At 34.4% G+C, this 19554-nt stretch overlaps 1 protein-coding gene across 1 annotated transcript in view; it reads right to left on the minus strand.

The window, feature by feature from the left end:
* Nucleotides 1–239: 239 nt before the first annotated feature.
* Nucleotides 240–19554, minus strand: part of LOC123544995 (carbohydrate sulfotransferase 3-like) — a 92852-nt gene continuing 73537 nt past the window's right edge. Inside the window, exon 3 of the mRNA XM_045331203.2 lies at nt 240–1917. Within this exon, the coding sequence (XP_045187138.1) occupies nt 1125–1917 (793 nt within the window). The 3' untranslated portion in view covers nt 240–1124. The remainder of the gene's footprint in view (nt 1918–19554) is intronic.

Below are 19554 nucleotides of genomic sequence, written 5' to 3' on the forward strand. Positions count from 1 at the left end.
TACAGTAAGATAGATTTGGCCAAGGGGCAAGTATACTATGTAGTCACTTTGATTGCAAGTAAAACGTGTGTAAACATGTAGTGAGGCTCCATTAAAACGTGTGTGTTAATATGTACTTAGTTCCATTCCTTATCTTAGTAATGTGTTTGTAGTGAATTTCACGGGAAAATAGAAATACATTCAAACTTGTGACTGTCCAGTCAGGTTTCAAAACGAGGATGCTGATGGACAAACAATTTCAAAATAAGACATGACTAACAAATTATAGACAGACACGTATTTAGTAAGAATGAAAGACAACCGCAAATCTAAAAAAAATATATTCATATGAGCAAAATGAGGATAACTTTGTTTAGAGTTACTGTAGAAGAAACTGTGGATTATGCACTCATATTCATAAAAAGGAACGTATTTACATGTTACGTAAACAACATAGGAAAAAACAACATTTTTACAAATTTGAATAATGTCAGGGACAACTACTATAGGTCCGCTGATTTGTATATTGGACCTAGACAAAATTAAAGGAAGGCAAACAAGTACACTAATAGCAGATTTGATTTAACTGAGTCTGTTTACATTCCGGTAATCTTAAACTTAACCCAACAAAAAGGCGTATTTTGTACGGCTTTAACTTAGCTAATATATGACAGACAGCAAGCAACTTTGCCATCATTCAGTTTACTATTCGTACATTGGTGCATGAGAGAATACTGGTAAAAAATTCGATTGAACTGATACAAAACTTCACAAAATAAGGTTTTCGACGGTATATAAGGGTAGGTAATCTTTTATGTTCAGTACTGGTGACTTATGTCTTTGATTGCATATACATGTATTTGTTTCTTAGATAATTGTCCTTCAATATCCAAAAGTTGAAGGAACTCTGTTTTTGATAAATATTTCGCCATTCTCATATACAGAAACTGTAGCGCAGGCCTTTAAACTTTTTAAAAGTGTCAATTTGCTTTTAATATCATGCATCAAGTCCCTTATTGCAAATACATGTAATTTATTCCGTCAAGTAACCTGTGCTCTAAACCCTTAGTATAACCTTAACCCACAACTTTATATTGACTACTTTTTAACATTTTTTCACTTCCTTTACCAAAATTCAAACGTTCTTATTGCAAGTTTTCGTTAGATAATAGTTCCGTTTGTATATCTACTACCTTTCTTGACGGAATGGAAAAGTTGTTCATTTCACTTTTGCCAGATAATGGAAGATAGCCTAAAACTTTATTGCTTATACTGCAAGCGCTTTGTATAAACTGTGCTGTATATGAGTCAAGCTCTGTTCGCCATTTTATTGCAGTTGCACTAGAATTTTTCCTCTGCGTGCAATGTCTACAAGTATCTCGGTTGGATAGTGTTTGGTTTTCCAAAAACATTTTGATGTTTTTTGAAAACTCTAAGCTTGCAAATTGAAACATTTCTTGTGTTGTTCGTATTGGTTCATTTGCCAGGTTCTCATAGCTAACAATGAACAGCCTATTAGGATATTGTACAAGAATCTTTTTAGAGTATGTTAGATCTTCTATTAATGTTCTGCAATGACTCTGTACTATCAGTTTCCAATGTGAGTGTTTTTGTTCAACCCATCTTGAATTAAAAATTCCCCTCGGATCTCTAACAAGATGTACCACTCTCAAATTTGGATACACATGCAAAAACCGTAATAAATATTTCATCCTCAATTTAATAAATTTCATAACTTTTACAGGTGCTTTTTTACAGTAATTTTCTTCTGCTTGTAGACTAGCTTTAAAAGTTCCATTTTTCCCACAGCATCCATTGGCATTTGGCGTTGACTTTTTTTCCACACATATTGGAATACATAATGAACTTAAATTACAGTGAAGCCAGAGATTAATTGCATCTAGCAAGTATTCCGTTTGTCTTGTCATACTAAACAAACTGAAAACAAAGGCTTATTCTATATTATATATAAAAACTTGTAATTGAATATATAGATGCCAATTCATATTTGATATTATGTTCAACAGTATTGATGCCTTTGTTTTTATTTAATAAACATTGATAAATAGCTTTTAAACTATAACTATAAAAAAGAGGATGAATATCAAATATGAAAAGCAACGTTTCAAAACCGCAACTGCAGCTGCAGGTGATAACATGCAGAACAATGTTATAAAAATATGAATTATTTTGCGATCAATTGGAACGAATGTGGAAAATTTAATATTGGCCAAACTGGAGATAAATTAAGAACTATTCATGCACACGAAATAAAAGATCTTTCAACTAGATACATCCAACTAAGTAACCATTTAGATGTTTATAATAATACAGCACCACAGTTTCATGTGTTCAAATTTCTTAAAATGAAACATAAGAAATGAAACTAATAAATATTCATCATATCCGAAAAAAATAAAGAATAGAAGAGAAACTTATAAAATATATCGAGAAATTAAGACATAGTTTGAAAGATACGAATAATATTACTGAAATACATCGACAAGAATTATTATCAAATGAAAAAGAACTGAACCAAATTTATGAAAACATGATAAACGGAATTTTATAAAAAGCAAATGCCACAAGAAATGAAGGAAATAGAAAAAAGGAAAATATTTTTCAAATCTAGAAAGAAGGAACGCAGAAAAAAGAACATATTGAAACTCATTAGCAATGGAGCTGAAATAAATCAAAATGAAATTTTAAATAAAGAAGTTAATTTCTATAAACGTTTACATAGTAAGCAGGATCAACATCCAACTGGAATTATTTTTTTTGATGATCAAGGAATTGAACTATCGCAAAAAGGAATAAAGTTTATGCGATGGATTACTCTCTGTGTATGAATGTTCAAGAACACTCTTACAAATGAAGAATAATAAAAGCCCGGGATCTGATTGCTTGACAACAGAAATTTATAAAATTTTCTGCCAAGATTTAAATATGTATTATATGAACTCAATCAATTTTTCTTTTGACAGCGGATCGCTGACACAACTACAAAAACAAGGCATTATTTCATTATTACCGAAATCTGGAAAAGATTTAACTTCATTATCAAAATGCATATGACGTCCAATAAGTTTACTTAATGTTGACTACAAAATTGCAACTAAAGCTCTATCAGATAGAATAAAGAAGTTACTTCAATCTATTATTAACCCTGAACAAACTGGATTCATAAAAGGGAGATGTATAGGGGAAAATAATGAACTTATTTAGAAAATAATTGAACTTAGAAAAAAATGAATTTCCTGGTATTCTCTTTTTTGCCGACTATGGAAAGGCGTTCAAAAGCCTTTATCACGACTTTATTTTTCAATGTTTGCACCACTTTAACTTTGGAACATCTTGAAGCAATTGAATACAACTATTTTGTTTTGATATAAACAGTATATTTATTAATAACGGACACTTTTCTGAAAGTTTTCCTATTAAACGCGAATTCCGGCAGGGCTGTCCCTTATCTTCGTCAACTTTTATAATTTGTTTTAACAGAAATGACTGAAACATGCAAATGGACCGGATGTAAAACAAATAGATACAGCCTGACTTGTGTGATTTTACAGAAAAGTGTAATTCTGGCAGTTGTTGTACACTTAGCCTGTAAATTTATAGAGTAAAATATTTAATAATAGTAATAACTCATTAATGTTTGATCATTTTCTTTTTGATCATTAGGTTTTAACAATTTATACATAAAATCATATAACCTGACTTTGTCTTGTAACATTTGTATGAACAATACAATAATAACCGAATAATTCACTTGTTTTGTTTTGATATTTCATGTTGTTATACTTTACTCCAGGTATATATATTGTTTTATTTCTTTTAGTGGAGGAACGGGTCGAAATATGTATTATCAATATAAGAATCCCAACGGGTCCCGGTCCGATAAAATCATCTAAATTGATTATTCCGCACTCATTATTTGACCTAGTACACTTAGTACTGTGAAAAACAACAGGTTTTGACTTAAGTTTTTTTTGGCAGATTATTCTACTAAAGTTTCAATTTTTAATTGTTCTACCAAATATTCAATTCTAAAGTTAGAAATTGGTTTGTTTATAAATTTTAATTTATTTTACAATAGGAATGCGTCTATAGGGCCTTTGTTGAGAATCAATCTGTATACCTTTACCACTTAACAGGTATTCCGAGACTAACAGCTAGCATAACTAAGAACTCATAGTCCTGTTTTTGTTTTTGAGTTTTCTTTGACTAGGTGTTAGAAATGGCGTTATCATGTTTCTCTTTTTAAGATTGTAAGAACAACCGAGATCATACCATTTCCAAGTAATTTACTGACTGACACCAGTACTGGCCAACTCAATTAATGTCCCAACACGTAATTTAGCAAATATTTTAGAGCTATATTGCAGCTACCGGAAGTACTGTTCGGCCTCACAAACAAGCCAAACCGCCAAGAAAACCCCCACTTTGGCCTTGACTAGCCATATGTTTTTTGTTGAAACTGTAATTTCTAATTCCCTCTTATTTCTCATAGACTTTTTAATTTGATTAATCTGTGTTTTTGATAAAAGTAAAGGAAGATTTCCACGCAGTTGTTCATATTATAATCTAAAAGTATATTGGGTTTCATTATTATAAGCTTTTACTAAGATTTTAGTTTCTCCATCTCGCGGGCGTAGAGCAAAATGGCTATAACTGCAATTTTTAAAATTTTACAGAAAGACGATATAACCGAATAGTTCATTAAACTTTGATTATTCAAATAGTTGGCTCCCCGTGTCCAGTGTTTGTAGACAAAAATCAGCGTCTTGGCGGTGAAGGCACAACCATGGGATGAAAGATCTCTTTGCTGGGAAATCACATCCAGGCAAGTAAAATTCAGCAAACCTCGGGTAAAATATTTCCGGGTCGTAACATCAACAGGTTAAAAGTCGTCTGGTGAAAGAAGCTAAAAACATAACATATGGTAAGCACCATAGCAAATACAAATATGGGCATAAAACTGCTCCTTCGGGTACACCATACCTCCGTAGGCTCCCATAAATTATACAAAATATACTTTCTACTAAGTTCATACGTAACATGATAACAATACGTCACTTATTACAGTAACTTCCATTATTTCTCAAATTAAATACGTACTAGTCTAAAGTTAAAGAATGAAAATATATAAAAAGATTATGATGAAAAATTATAGATAAGGAAATGATAAACTGCAGCTATTGTTTAATACTACAAATTAACAAAAAGCAATGTAAATCGAACTATAGCTTGTATAAATGTAATATCAACTACCGTGAAGCAAAACGTACTTTTCATCGATATGCTATAGACTGGCACACACATTTTCAAATTACAATTACATATCAAATACAAGGTACTATACTTGCCAACACATACATTTATACATTACAATGCAATTTTATACAGGCGTTCCATAATGTACAACGAAAAGATTGACATATACTATTTATGACAAAGATAACTTTCTAATTATCATGTTACACAATTTTCAATATAAATTGTACAAATTATACAACCGAAACATTTTAGATTCTTCTTTCGAAATAAATAATTTACAAAAGCCTGAAAAAAATATTAATTAGCCTGACATACTGAAACTTTCTAATCTCTTGCCGAAAAGTAAACATCTTACAAAATCCTGTATAATGAAAAAATGTTACAAAATCAAAATCGTAATTCATAAATTATACAAAAATCTAACAAATAAATTTCTTTCCTCGATCGAGCGAAATTTCTACCAAGAATATCATAGTGACATAATTTCGTCTGACTGTCAAAATGTTGTGCACTAAAGATATCTAGTCCAGTCTATTTCTAGGGTTATGTCCCGCCAAATATCGGATTTTCACGGAGTTCACGACATAGCCGTGAACTCGTACTATTTCAATTTTCACGGGAGTCACGATATAACCGTGAAATCCGATTACTTTGGTGCGGATGTGAATTTGACAATTTTAGGCCCGTTATAGTGGTCTTAGGGATAAACACATAAATTGCTGATGTTTAAAAGATATCAACTTCCTTTCTGCTGAACCGAATTTAATAGAATTTATATGGACATTTAAGTTATAAAATACAGAAAAACACGAGAGGTATTTCGTGCATAAATTCTGCCATTTACCTCAATAACTCAAAAAAAAATTACAAAAAGATGTTGCGATACCTGCATTTAAACTACAGATACATTGAGGCTCGTATGTCAGTTTGGGACAGAAACAAAAACTATTTCTTTTTCAATAAATTATGTGAATTTTTAATTCTGACTAATCATTGCTTTTTTTTTTTTTTTTTTTGTTTTTTTTTTTAATTTACTTACCTAACTACAAATAAATGCTGCTTTTTTTTGCCTAAATAATATGAATATGAAGCATACCATATTATAACTTTTAAAAGTAGCACTTTCATGCTGTGAAACAACCTTTGCAGACAAATAAACATTTACAACTGTGATTCATCTACTTCATATAATTGTGGTTATAATGTATATTTATCAAGAACGGATTATCTAAAAGGGCATCTGCAAACAGTGTACAACCAGATCTGATGTCAAAGAATGAGGTGTGTAATAAGGATCTACACTGTATGTATAGCATTAACTGCATTTGACAAAGATCAAAATAATTGATATGTCAAATGGACTTATTAAATATATAAGAGTGGAAGTGTCCATTCGGAATGAATAAGTCAATGCACTTTGATATTGAATCGACTGTGTTAAATTAAATGTTACAGAGGTATGAACGCAATGGTATGTCTTCATACACTATTTGAAGACAACAACATGCAAGTAGATCATCTTTAAGACTTCAGCGATTTTTCTGTTGAAAATCTTCATCTGCAATATAACATTTCAAAATAAAAAGTTGACAGCTTTTAAAAAAAGAAAGTTCCGGAAGTGGGTGTGAGTAGGTGTTAAACGATGTGTGGGGTAGGTGTGGGGGTATAGGGAGGTCTTCCACAGAAAATGCGTTCAATCAAAAAATTATCTCATTCGATTTTGAGGTAATCTGAATAGGTACTGTTCCTTCGGACACGCTGTATTTCATCATCAAGGGCGTCAGTAACTCGCAATCAATGAACACTGTTTGATAGTAGGCACTTAGATATGACAACATCCATGCATGTGCTTTTTCTGTGAATCCAAATTTTAGTTCGATTCTGTGTTACAGTATGTAGTGGTCTGTCGTGTCGAAAGCTGTATAGCCCAAAGACTTTTTAGATTTTTGGTCACGAGATGTAAAGACCCCATTCTGTACTTATATCAGCCGACACAGTTGAAAGAAACTTTATTTACACAGACTGCTGTCCCTCATGTAGCTAGATTTTACTCGAGTTCCGCTGAAGATGCGCATCTACTACATTTTCTTAAATTTTTAGATGAAAAAGAGCTTAGACACAGTCTTTTGTTTTTGAGAATATTTGGTTCAAGAGCTGGTTTCTTAAGCAGATGTCTTATTCTCGCACTCTTAAACTCTTTTTGTATATAACCTGATTCCATTGATGTATTTGTGATGTTTGTTTCTCGACAGCAAAAGCTCATCAAGACACCTTTTCTAAAGCTATGATGGTAAATAGTACAGTAAAATGGTGTAAAAATACTTCAGAAAATGGGAAAAGCATGAAACTTGGTACATAACTACTTTAGGGCAAAATACTAAAAATGAGCATGAGACCCACTCCGAAAAATCCAATATGGCCGAAAAATCCAAGATGGCCGCCATATATGCATATATTTTCAAAAATACATAATATTATATATAAAATTTCTATTGACACTTACAGTCATCAGTATAATAAGCTAAAACCAGCTGCCTGAATAAATCCAAACATATTATATTAACAAAAATACCGCTCTTCCAACAAAAATGAAAAAAGTTGTCTCCCTTGGATAAAATGTGCTATTAAGCAGAAGAAAAGTCATAATGCATTTATATGAATCAAAATTAAGTATATAATGGTAACTGGCATATCAAGAATGTTTAAAATGGCAACAGTCCTGTGCAGAACTTTACAACAATTGTAAATTAATTAATTATAAATACATTCGAACTTCGGTAACTGGAACCCATCAGGACCGACTAAATTTATTCGAATTATCGGTAGTATGAGTGATCGAAAAATATATTATAAAGGAATTTGTTTGGGACCTGACGATAGATTAATTGAAGAATGGTGTTCGAATTATCAGAGTTTGAGCAAATGAAGTTTTAGTCTGTAATGTCTATTAGTGAATAAATGACATGTGTTTCACTTTGTCATTAGTTTTCGTGACTCAGAATTTGTAAGTGTTGCTGTATTCATTTCAATTTATTTACACTAAGAGAACTAATGACACTTAATAAAACTATATAATTCATTAATTATGTTAGTGTGATAGACCATGTGAACATCCCTGGCCTGTCAGATCATCATGATTTCTTTGGGAAAAGGCCATTGCCGGTTGATCAGCGTAATCAAATTTACATTTGCATGTCCCTGTCATATTCTGTTTTTGTCAAATTGTAGCACATTGTGCCATAACAATGGTTTTATAGTTTAATGTCATAAGCATATAATGTACAATCACTAATGCCCTGATCACTCTCAGGCAAAGACCATGAAGATCATACTGCTTCCTGAAAATTTTGACGCGGTAGGGACGGGGATCAAACTCGAAAAATGTGCAGTTCTAAAGCTCATACTGCGCGCTTTTAACATCCTTGCCAGGTTCTCACGGCGTCTAACACGTTCACACTAATTTTCTTACCACGCGCTTCTTCACGTCCAGTGTGTTCTTACTACATTCTTAGTACGATCAGTCAGATTGCACCTCTCGCTTACCATGCTTTAACCATATGCTTATCACCTTTTCACTGCATTCGTCGGCTACTTATAAATACTACGCCATGCGCCTCTTTTTTTTTTATTCCTTCTGCAAGTTATATTGACATAATTGTGTCCGCATCTACACTCAACAACCATATATTACAATAAACGACGACCCCCCACCCCACCCCAATGAAGAAAAAAGAGCAGTCTTATAGAGAGACTGCGGTGGAATAAGCAAAAGCAGTGTGAAGGATATACGGAGGTCCAAAAGTCCACTACAAGCTGCCAGTGCTGCTGAGTCCATGATTATGTGGCAATTCCTGATGATGTTCGATACCCATTGCTGATTGAAAACGAAGTGATTGGGAATTGGATCCAGTATTCATACTTAATTATCAGAATCTGAACCAATCATGGTGAGAACCTGCTGCAAACGTGACATAGATGTGTTAAGAACCGAAAGAACGTATTAATAACCTTATGCGGTATACTACAATGTGGCATGCACGTAGCATGGTCATAGCACACAAACGTAGATAAGTTGTAGTAAGAACTCCATTGACGTAGCAAGAACGCAATGATAACCCAATGACAGCGCAGTGAGCACGCCATGCAGCCTTGCCCGTCCGCACCACGCTTGTACTATGTCCTACTAGGTTTTAGTTAATCATTACTACGTCCTTCTTGCTTCCTGATTAGACCACGTTCTCACTACATTTGTTTTGAACATGTCCAAAATTCGACCACGTTCTCTACACTCATGAAGACCATAATTATTAATTATCATGTTCTTATCGGAGTCTACTGTATTTCTTCTACATTGTACAAGTTCTTACTGCGTCCTGCTAGATTTTACGACGTAGTGGGAACGTAGCTGAGTGTAACGGGGGTATAAATTAAGAGCAGAATCTATCATTTCTACAAGAAAAATATGCTCTAATATCTATTTCTGGACATTTTACTGAAATTAAAATTAAATTAAATGTGAATACTTGAGGATTTTTCGAATGAGCACAGGTACATTCGAAACACAATTTTAATACCAATCTAAATTACTAGTTTTAAGACGACAAATATTATCTATTTACCATTTGTACTTCCAGTTAAGCAGTCCAATGTAAGAATAACACCGTCTTGTCAAACAAAACTAACCAGTACAGCTCGCGCTTACCGGTGAATCAAGCTTTTAAATGCATTTTCTACATCTTCCTACAAGCAAACTGTTCGTATTATATTTCTGGGGTATAAATGGAGGCTTTCGATACCCTTCTTTACAGCAAAACATGTCAAGTAGCTTGATCAACCATCTGTTCACATATAGATTAGGGCTATAATGTGCATTCCTGCATCGTCTGCTACACCTCTTGAACATACTAAAAAAGGTTGCCCATTAGGTCGGGCACCTAAAATTCCTAGTCAAGATAAATAAGGCTGACCAGAGAGATCTTTGATATATTGGAACGTTTCCAATAGTTTTTGTCTCAAGTACCCGAGTCTCGTACCAATAGCTCCTCAAGTGCATTTGCAACCTCGATAAAGTCTGTCGAGGAAGACGTAATTTGTCAAACGTGCTGAAATGCTCTGCACTGCCTTATGCAAGTTAACTAAAGTTGTCGACAATCTCGTGCTTGTGTGTACTGACAGGAGTATCTGACATGTACCTTATTTCAGATTTCAGCTCACTGTTCAGAGTAATATATTTCACAGAATAGTTACTAAGTGTTGTCCATGAAAGCAACTTTTATATTTTCAGCCTTACTCTTCTTTGTTACACAGTTAGCAATTTATTACGCAGACATTGTGACTGCGGGTGCATAATAAGGAACATTGTTTCATTTGATCCTACTAGCCCGTCGCTATAATCTATTCTTGCATTTCGAAGTCCCAAACTGAAAGGGGTAGTTGTCGTACTTGGTGTCAAAGAAACTACAATTTTATATAGCAACTAAGTTAATTGACCTTCACATTCTCCATATTACTTACCATCTATAAACAAGGTTTCATAAAGAAGTCTTTAGAATTTGCAATTTTGAAGTTATTGAAGAATCCGCCATTTGCTAATGATGGACCGACATACAGACGGACAAAATGATGTACAAGAGGAGAAAATAAGATAACAAGCATGTTCTCAATTTGTCCCTCTGTCTATGTAAAATTTCTCAAGAAACAATCTCTCCTTGTTTTGAAGAAATGCAGGATGACACTTTGTGTCATATTCGTGCACTATTTGTTGCCATAGCAACAACATTTGTTGCCATAGGAACAAATTTAAATGACATTGGCATTCTCTGCATTGCCATCTATCCATGTACCACGTATCATGAAAAATTCTGCTGTAGTTTCAAAGTTATTGCAGTATCCCACTCTGCATGGCTGACGTATTGACATGCATACAGGGGCAACCCATAAGCCCCATCTGGCTAAATACTGGTAAGGGAATAACAACAATGTTTCAATATGCTGCTGTGGAGGGAATTCAAGTGAAATAATATAAATTACATATATTAAAACAAAATATTCTTTAAAATATGAAAACTACGCAATGATAATATTAAACTAAGTTTTAAAGGTTAGATTTTTGCCGTTACCATGGAAACAGAAAGAAACTAACATCATTTGAATTGTTATTGTTGCATTTGATGCAAATTTAGGATTTATTTTATTATATACATTTATATTTAGTGCATTTTGGGGGTGAATGTAAATATAATGACCTTTCATTAGAATCTTCTAAGGTTAATATTGCGTTTTGGCGGCCATTTTGGAAAATGGCCGCCATATCGGCCATCTTGACAGATATCAAATGGGTCCCATGAAAAAAATGTTTTTAATGCTTTAATAAATAGCTGTGCCAATTTTGGTGCTTTTCCCATTTTCTGAAGTATTTTGGCATTTTCTGTTACGAATTGATCGCACTAAAAGGGTCGAGTTTGCAGAATTTGTTTGGAGACATTTGTATGAATTGTCTTCTGTAGTTACATTTTTCTACTTCCTGATACTCTGATCAAGTAAAGACAGCTGAATCAAAATTAGTCTGGCAATGCAAAATAATGTCATTCCTCATATTTTCAATTTTTAAGTCTTCTGGCTTTTGGTTATCTTGGCAAAGCCTTTGTGGTCACTGCCAATGACTTAATCTTATTAAAGAAGTTAGGGCCTGAATTATGAATGTATTTACGGGAGCATATTGGCCCCGATGAAGTTGATGGTCGAATTTTATTGTTACATTTAATTCCATTTCCGCTCAAGCTTGCGTTTTTAAATGTTTAGCCCCATGAAGTTCGTCTGTAAACAAAAGAAAGGATGGTGCCTTCTGGAAATATATTTAGTACAAGGGACGCTGAGATGCCTTCTCTGAAAGAATCTACTTCAATAGAGCATAACTGAATTAAAAGAAACCATCTTCTGACCAGTGCTGGTTTTGTGGCACAGACATTGAAATGAATTGCATAAAGGTCTTGTGACATCTTACAATTATTGTCACAAATACCTGGATCAATGATCTCAACACCTGGTGTTAGTCTGCTGCTGTCCCTGGTTACAACACATCTAATGTATGGCCACGGACATGGGTAGGTCCACTGGTACAGTTTGAAATGTTTGTAAAACTTTCATTCCGTGATTGAACTTTAATTGTGATTGCTTTAGACAGTACTTGTAAATTATTCAAATTGCCTCCTTCATTAACATCCCATACTGACTTAACTTAACATGTTCCCCCTCTTGTAGATCTACTTCTGTAGTTTATATTATTTTATACAATTAAATAACACACATTTTATACCACTACTGATATTTTGTCTTTTAACAAGAGCACATTTATTGTTCAAGAAACTAACTAAAAAAATATGTTTTCAGTTTTGAGCTAAAGCTGGCTTCAAGCTGAATGTCTTTCAGATAGCTAGGTAGATCGTTCGACCATTTTGGACCAACGATGGTCATAGATCTGTCTAATTTCGTTGGCCGTCTAGGGATGTTAAAGTTAGTGTCACTCTGTGAGCGTAGTATGTACCGTTGTCGTGTAGGTAAAAACATTTTTCCCCTCAGATATACTGGAGCTGTACCATTAATGACGCTATAATACACTTTTGTGCAAAACGGTTGTAACAGGCATCGACAAGGATGAATATTTTATTGATACAACCCTGCTGAGATTTTCAATGGATAAGGGAAGTATCTCTTATGGTAACAAACTAATAGACATGTGCAAGTCTGTCTCCCTTCGAATAGCTAATGGATGTTTAGGCGCCGATTTTGGTATGTACACGTGTTACAGTAATAATGGAGCAAGCGTGATTGATTATTTACTGTTAAGTGAATACGATTTTAAAATGATAAATAAGTATTATGTTAATAATGTCAATGATCATTCTACTAAAACGTTTGAAGAATTGTGTCATTCACAGGTTGAAAATTGCTCCACATCCTTTAAGATCTTATAAAGAAAAAACGCAGGTCTTTTAAATTGCAATTAACAAGAAAAAAAAAAAACGAAAAAAAAAAAAAAAAATAGAAGAAAAAAACACACAATTCAAAACTTGAAAAAGTTTTAACCTCGGGAATTTGGCATTATTTTAAAAAGTCAAAAGGGAGCCAATAATAATGGAATATCATTAGATGATTTTAAACTTTATTTTGAAAATGTGTTCTCGCACGTACATCATTCTTCTCATCAGAGTGCAGGCAATTTTAATAACATTCACTATTTTGATGATTTTAAACCTGTTTTTTTTCTGAATTAGTGTCGCGAAGTGCGAGAGAAATTTGTAATATTTACTCTACTAACCTAAAACCTAACTTAGCTTACATTTTTTGATAAGCTTATAATTAGCTTTTTCGACAGTATTACTCATAGATTGGCTATTCAGCTTTGCCTCTCTCCAAATTTGGGAGTTGCTTTTTGATTTGCACACGGCACTAGTTTTTTCTAGAGAAGAGAACAGATATATTCGGTATTTAGGCCAGACAACATCTAAAATTTTACAGAGATTTTAATATAGAAAATTCAAAGATATTTGTTACAAAAGAGGAATAAACTGTAGAAAACTAACATTGTTGTTCAAAAATTAATTTAACTGTTTCTAGTGTAGCGAAAAGGAAAAATAGTCACGGGTCGCTATATTAATTTGGTCCCGCGAACCGGATGAGGATTAAAGGACACCAGCAGGATTATGAGAAATTTCGATCTGGACATTTGTTTAAAGCATTAATTGCAGTTTGGAGTAAAGATTCGATCTGCAGACAAACGATTGACTAAATTTTTAACAAATGTGTTGAAGATGGAATAAAAGAAAGAAAAAAGGAGTAAACTGTAAAAAGGAAAATAAAATTGGGCTTGTGAACGAAAAATGCTGGAGTAAAGGGTTATGTGCTGCTGTTTGATAGGAAAGTAAAACGAAAAAGAGTCAGCAAAAATTGAAAGAAAAATTGTTAGATTTATGCAAAGGTTCAAATTTATCAGACAAGCAGCGTTAGGCGTTGCCCAGACAGGTTAAAGTAAAGAGTCGTGTGCAAAATTCATGAATGGAATTCCAGTGATATCTTTTTTGCTGAAACACGAGTGTGCCAGTCCAAAAATAATTAGGTGTTGAAATCGGAGACAATATAATCTACAGAGCAGTGATAAAAGGTCGTTAAAGCATAATTGCTGATGAAAGTTTCCATTGGAAATAAACAGGCTAAATGCTGTAACAATTATGTGATAAATGCCAGAACCTAAAGGTTGGTGGAAAGGGTCGTCTCAAAAGCAAAGAAGAAAAACGGAAAATAGACATATTTAAAAGATAAAGAAAGTTTGAAATGTTAAAAAGTGATGATTTGGTTGAATGAATTGTAACTGTGACTAAACAAATATGGAAAAGCAAAAAGACGGCCAGGAGGCTATTAGTGCGATGTCGTCAAATTCAAATTTACGATATCTGAAAAGCGTGAGGACAAGGTTTCGTAATACGTTGAAGGAAGAGGTTGAGAAAGCTGCATCATTGTTAACCTCGGAATGTGAGGAATACGAGTTAGATGAAAAAATAAGCAGTGCTTCGTCATGTATGGAAAAGATTAGCTTATACCGAGAAAAGGTAGAAAATCAGAGCGAAAAACTAGTCACATCGATGGGGAAAGTGAAGAAATTGAGGTGATTGTGGATGATGACTGTAGTTTGTGTTTTCCGTGCAATGGACATTATCTAGAACTAAAGAATTTCTTGAGCAAACTTTATAAGTTAAAGGACAAATTAGAAGAAAAACCACATGAAGAGTCGGACACTCATCTGTTAATTCAACTACAGCAAAATATGCAACAATTAATGTCTTCACAAATGAAGCAACAAGAATTTACAAACAGAAAAGAAGCTGAAAAATTGTCATCAGTTAAGCTACCGAAAATAGATATGATATCTTTCGCCGGCGATAAAACTAAGTGGACTGAATTTTGGGACTGTTTCCAGAGCGCGGTACACAACAATAAAATGATATCAAACATTGAAAAGTTTACCTATCTGAAGAGCAAATTATTCGGTGAAGCAGGAAGGGCGATTGCTGGATTAGCCCTGTCGAGCGAAAACTATAACGTAGCAATAGACATTTTGAAGAAAAGATTTGGCAATTCACAAGAAATAATTGATCTTCACTACAAGCGACTGATAAACATTCCGTCGGCTACAAACAAAGTTAGCAGTTTGAGATATTTGATAGACAATGTCGATAAACATTTTAGAAGTCTTGAAAGTCTCGATCAAAACGTCAACCAAGACATTATTGTGTCAATCATAAAGTCGAAAATACCTGAAGATGTGTTACTGCAACTTGAAATCATGAAAGATGTCGACGAAAAGTGGACAGTTAGAACTTTAAGCAAACGTTTAAATGACTATATTGTAGCGCGTGAAAGGGCAGTAAAGGACACGAACAGTACCGACATTAGACAACGACGCTCAGCTACGATGTCATATGAAAGGAAAGAGCGAAGCTTTGGACCGGGAATGAGAAATCGTACGTCTGAATCTACACCAAAACATACGACAGAGGCGTTTGTAGCGGGAGAAAATAGAGCAATTACGCAAACATTTACGAAAGCGTGTAGATACTGCAACGGCGAGCACTGGAGCGATGAATGTAAAAGGTATAAAACAATTGATGAAAGGAAAAAACGGTTGAAAGGATGCTGTTATAAATGTTTGAAAGATAATCATAGAGCAAAGGACTGTAAAAGCACAAGAGTTTGTACGTACTGCAAGAAAGTGAACGTACATCACAGAAGTTTATGTGACAAAAGATTTCAAATTAATCAAAATCATGAAAGCGCAAATTTGTCCAATGAAGTGGAAAATGTTGAAAATATGGAAAGCGAAAATAAAACATTAGAAAACGAAGAAACAGGTCTTCTATCTTACAATGAAAATGTATTAATGCAAACAGCATTTACAGAAATAAAAAATGCAAGAAATGGGCAAAGTGAACATGTAAGACTTATGCTTGACTGTGGAAGTCACCGAACATATGTTTCACAAAGTTTAGCAGATCGTTTGAACCTGGAGGTAAATGGAGAGCAAAGCATTCATCTTATAACATTTGGTAGCAGAAATAAAAAGGTTATACAAACAAAATCAACGAAGATCGATATTAAACTTCAAAACGGAGAGTACATGACACTGACTGCAAATATTGTACCTAACATCACTGGAACTATCAGTAGAAAGGCGGTTAGATTGAAATCACAGTCTAAATTTGACAGTCGTACAAAGGATCTTATATTAGCGGACAAAATCCCCACCCAAAATGAAACTGAAACACTTGATTTGCTTATTGGTAATGACTATTACCTGCACATTGTGCAGACTGAAAAAATCGAAGTTCAGCAAGGACTGTACCTATTAGCGACGAAATTTGGCTGGATGCTTTCAGGGAGAACAGAAGTTACTGATGAATACGATTCTAGTGACATGAACATGTTGATTCTAAACTATGGAAATAACGTAACGAAAACAAATGTATTCACAAACGCGGACAGTGTAGTTCCAACAAAACCAGATATCGAAGACTTTTGGAATGTTGAATCTATTGGAATAACTACTGAAAGGGAAAACACAGATGATCAAATTGTTATGCAACATTTCAAGGATACACTTAAGCGCGAGGACGGGCGATATCAGGTTACATGGCCCTGGAAACGAGATATTGATGAATTGCCGGAAAATCGTGGATTGGCATTAGGGAGACTGAAATCATTAGTTACTCGAATCGAAAGACAACCTGAACTGAAACAGCAATACGACGATGTAATTCAAGACCAGCTTGCAAAGGGCGTTATTGAAAAGGTTGACAAATGTGCAGAGTACGGATATAAACATTATATCCCACACCATGTAGTTATCACACCAACGAAAAGTACAACCAAACTTCGAGTTGTTTATGATGCATCAGCGAAGACAAGAGCTGACAACAAAAGTCTGAATGAATGCTTATACAGAGGCCCTGTCAAGCTACATGACCTCTGTGGAATTTTAATGCGGTTTAGATTACACAAAATTGGTATAGTTGCCGATATAGAGAAGGCATTTCTGCAAGTGGGATTGCAACCTTTAGAAAGAGACGTTACCAGATTTCTGTGGCTCAAGGACATCAATACATCAATCGTAAATGAAGACAATATACAAGAATTTCGCTTCGCAAGGGTGCCGTTTGGCGTAATTTCGAGTCCATTTCTACTGGGTGCCACTATCGAATGCCATCTGGATTCATATGAAAGTGAGATTTCAGAAAAACTGAAAAATGATATATACGTGGACAATGTTATTACTGGAACCGAAACCAAGACTGAAGCCATTAAGTTTTACGAAACATCAAAATCGATCTTTAAAGATCATCAATGAACTTACGTGAATGGACTACAAACAGTAAATCCGTGAATACTTCCATACCTACTGAAGATAGGTCAGGTTGTGAAAAGACAAAGGTGCTAGGACACTATTGGAATGTTAAAGATGACATATTTTCTATCAAAGCGCCGATTTTGTTACCTGAAACGTCACAGATTACAAAACGAACAGTGCTAAAACAGATAGCTTCAGTGTATGACCCTCTAGGTCTTTTCTGTCCGATTTTGCTTCGGGGGAAGATACTTCTACAGTCATTGTGGAGTAAACATTGTGACTGGGATGATGAACTTGAAAATAGTGACATTCTGTCATGGAAATCGATCAAAGAAGATTTTGTTAATATTCCAAATTCTCAAATTCCAAGATATGTTGGATTACAAGATGTCGATGAAAATACAAAAGTACAAAACAGATTGGTTTGCTTCTGCGATGCTTCAAAATATGCATATGCGTGTTGCATTTATCTTATTCAGGGAGATAAAAATGTAACAAAAGGGAAGCTTGTATTCGCAAAGTCAAGATTAGCTCCTATAAAACAAAATATGACGATTCCAAGATTAGAATTACTGGCGATGGTCATAGGAGTTCGTTGCACTGAATTTGTGAGAAAAGAGCTGAAATTAGAAATAGAAGAAACTTACTTGTTTACGGACTCGCAATGTGCATTGAAATGGACAGAAACAGAAAAGGCGTTACCCGTATTTATCAAAAACAGAGTTAAAGAAATAAAAAGTCACGGTGACATTTCGTTTAGATACGTATCTACAAAGGAAAATCCAGCAGACGTAGCAAGTAGAGGAGTTACAATGGATCAGCTACAAAACAATCAACTATGGTGGCATGGTCCTAGTTGGTTATCGAAACCGAAAAACGAATGGAAAATTGACGAAAAATTTGTGATAGCGGAATCAAAATTTGAAAATACTAAGCAAGATGTAGAAACGAAGAAAAATGAACCATTGTTAAAATCTGAAGATGCGCCTGCTTTAGGTTCAGACAATAATTCTCCTTGCGGAATTAAAAGTGAAAGTACTCATCTGCAATCAAGCTGTTCAGAGTTACAGCCCTTGTCTTACGTTTTATCAAAAGGATAAAGAAACAGAAATGTGAAACTGAATCGATTTCAAGTGATGAATTGTTACATGCCGAAAATTTGTGGATATTGCATTTACAGAGAAAGTGCTATCAAGATGTGTACGAGTCGATAACAAACGGTAAAAAATGTACCATAAAGCAACAGCTTGGAGTATTCATAGATAAAAATGGTCTGCTTAGATGCAGAGGCAGGCTTGAAAACGCAAATATTAGCGATGCAGCCAGATATCCTATCCTTTTACCAAAGAAAGATCATATTACACGTTTAATTATTGAACGCGCTCATAAACAGCAACTTCATAGTGGATTATCTCAAACGTTGAGTGCTGTGCGATATAAATTCTGGATTCCCAGTGGGCGTGCTACTGTGCGCAGTGTGTTACGACAATGCGTACTGTGTCGAAAAATCGAGGGCGGTGCGTACAAGATGCCGCCAATGCCCCCGTTTCCAAAGGGACGTGTTACGGAGGCGGTCGCGTTTGAAAGGACAGGTCTTGATTATCTGGGACCCCTGTACATAAAGACCTCTGGGGAATATAGAAAGGTATGGGTGTGCCTATTCACTTGTTTAGTAACTCGTGCAGTACATTTGGAGACAGAACACTATATGTCAACAGAAGAGTTCCTATTAGCGTTACGTCGATTCATTGCGCAGCGGGGATCACCAATGGAAATAAACAGTGACAACGCAAAACAGTTCAAGTTAGCCAGTGACACAATACATTTAATCTGGCAAAACACTATCAAAAGCGATGACGTGCAAACGTATGTATCAAATCATGGAATAAAGTGGAATT

Source organism: Mercenaria mercenaria, chromosome 15 (genome assembly GCF_021730395.1).
Source record: "Mercenaria mercenaria strain notata chromosome 15, MADL_Memer_1, whole genome shotgun sequence".
Classification (NCBI taxonomy): domain Eukaryota; kingdom Metazoa; phylum Mollusca; class Bivalvia; order Venerida; family Veneridae; genus Mercenaria; species Mercenaria mercenaria.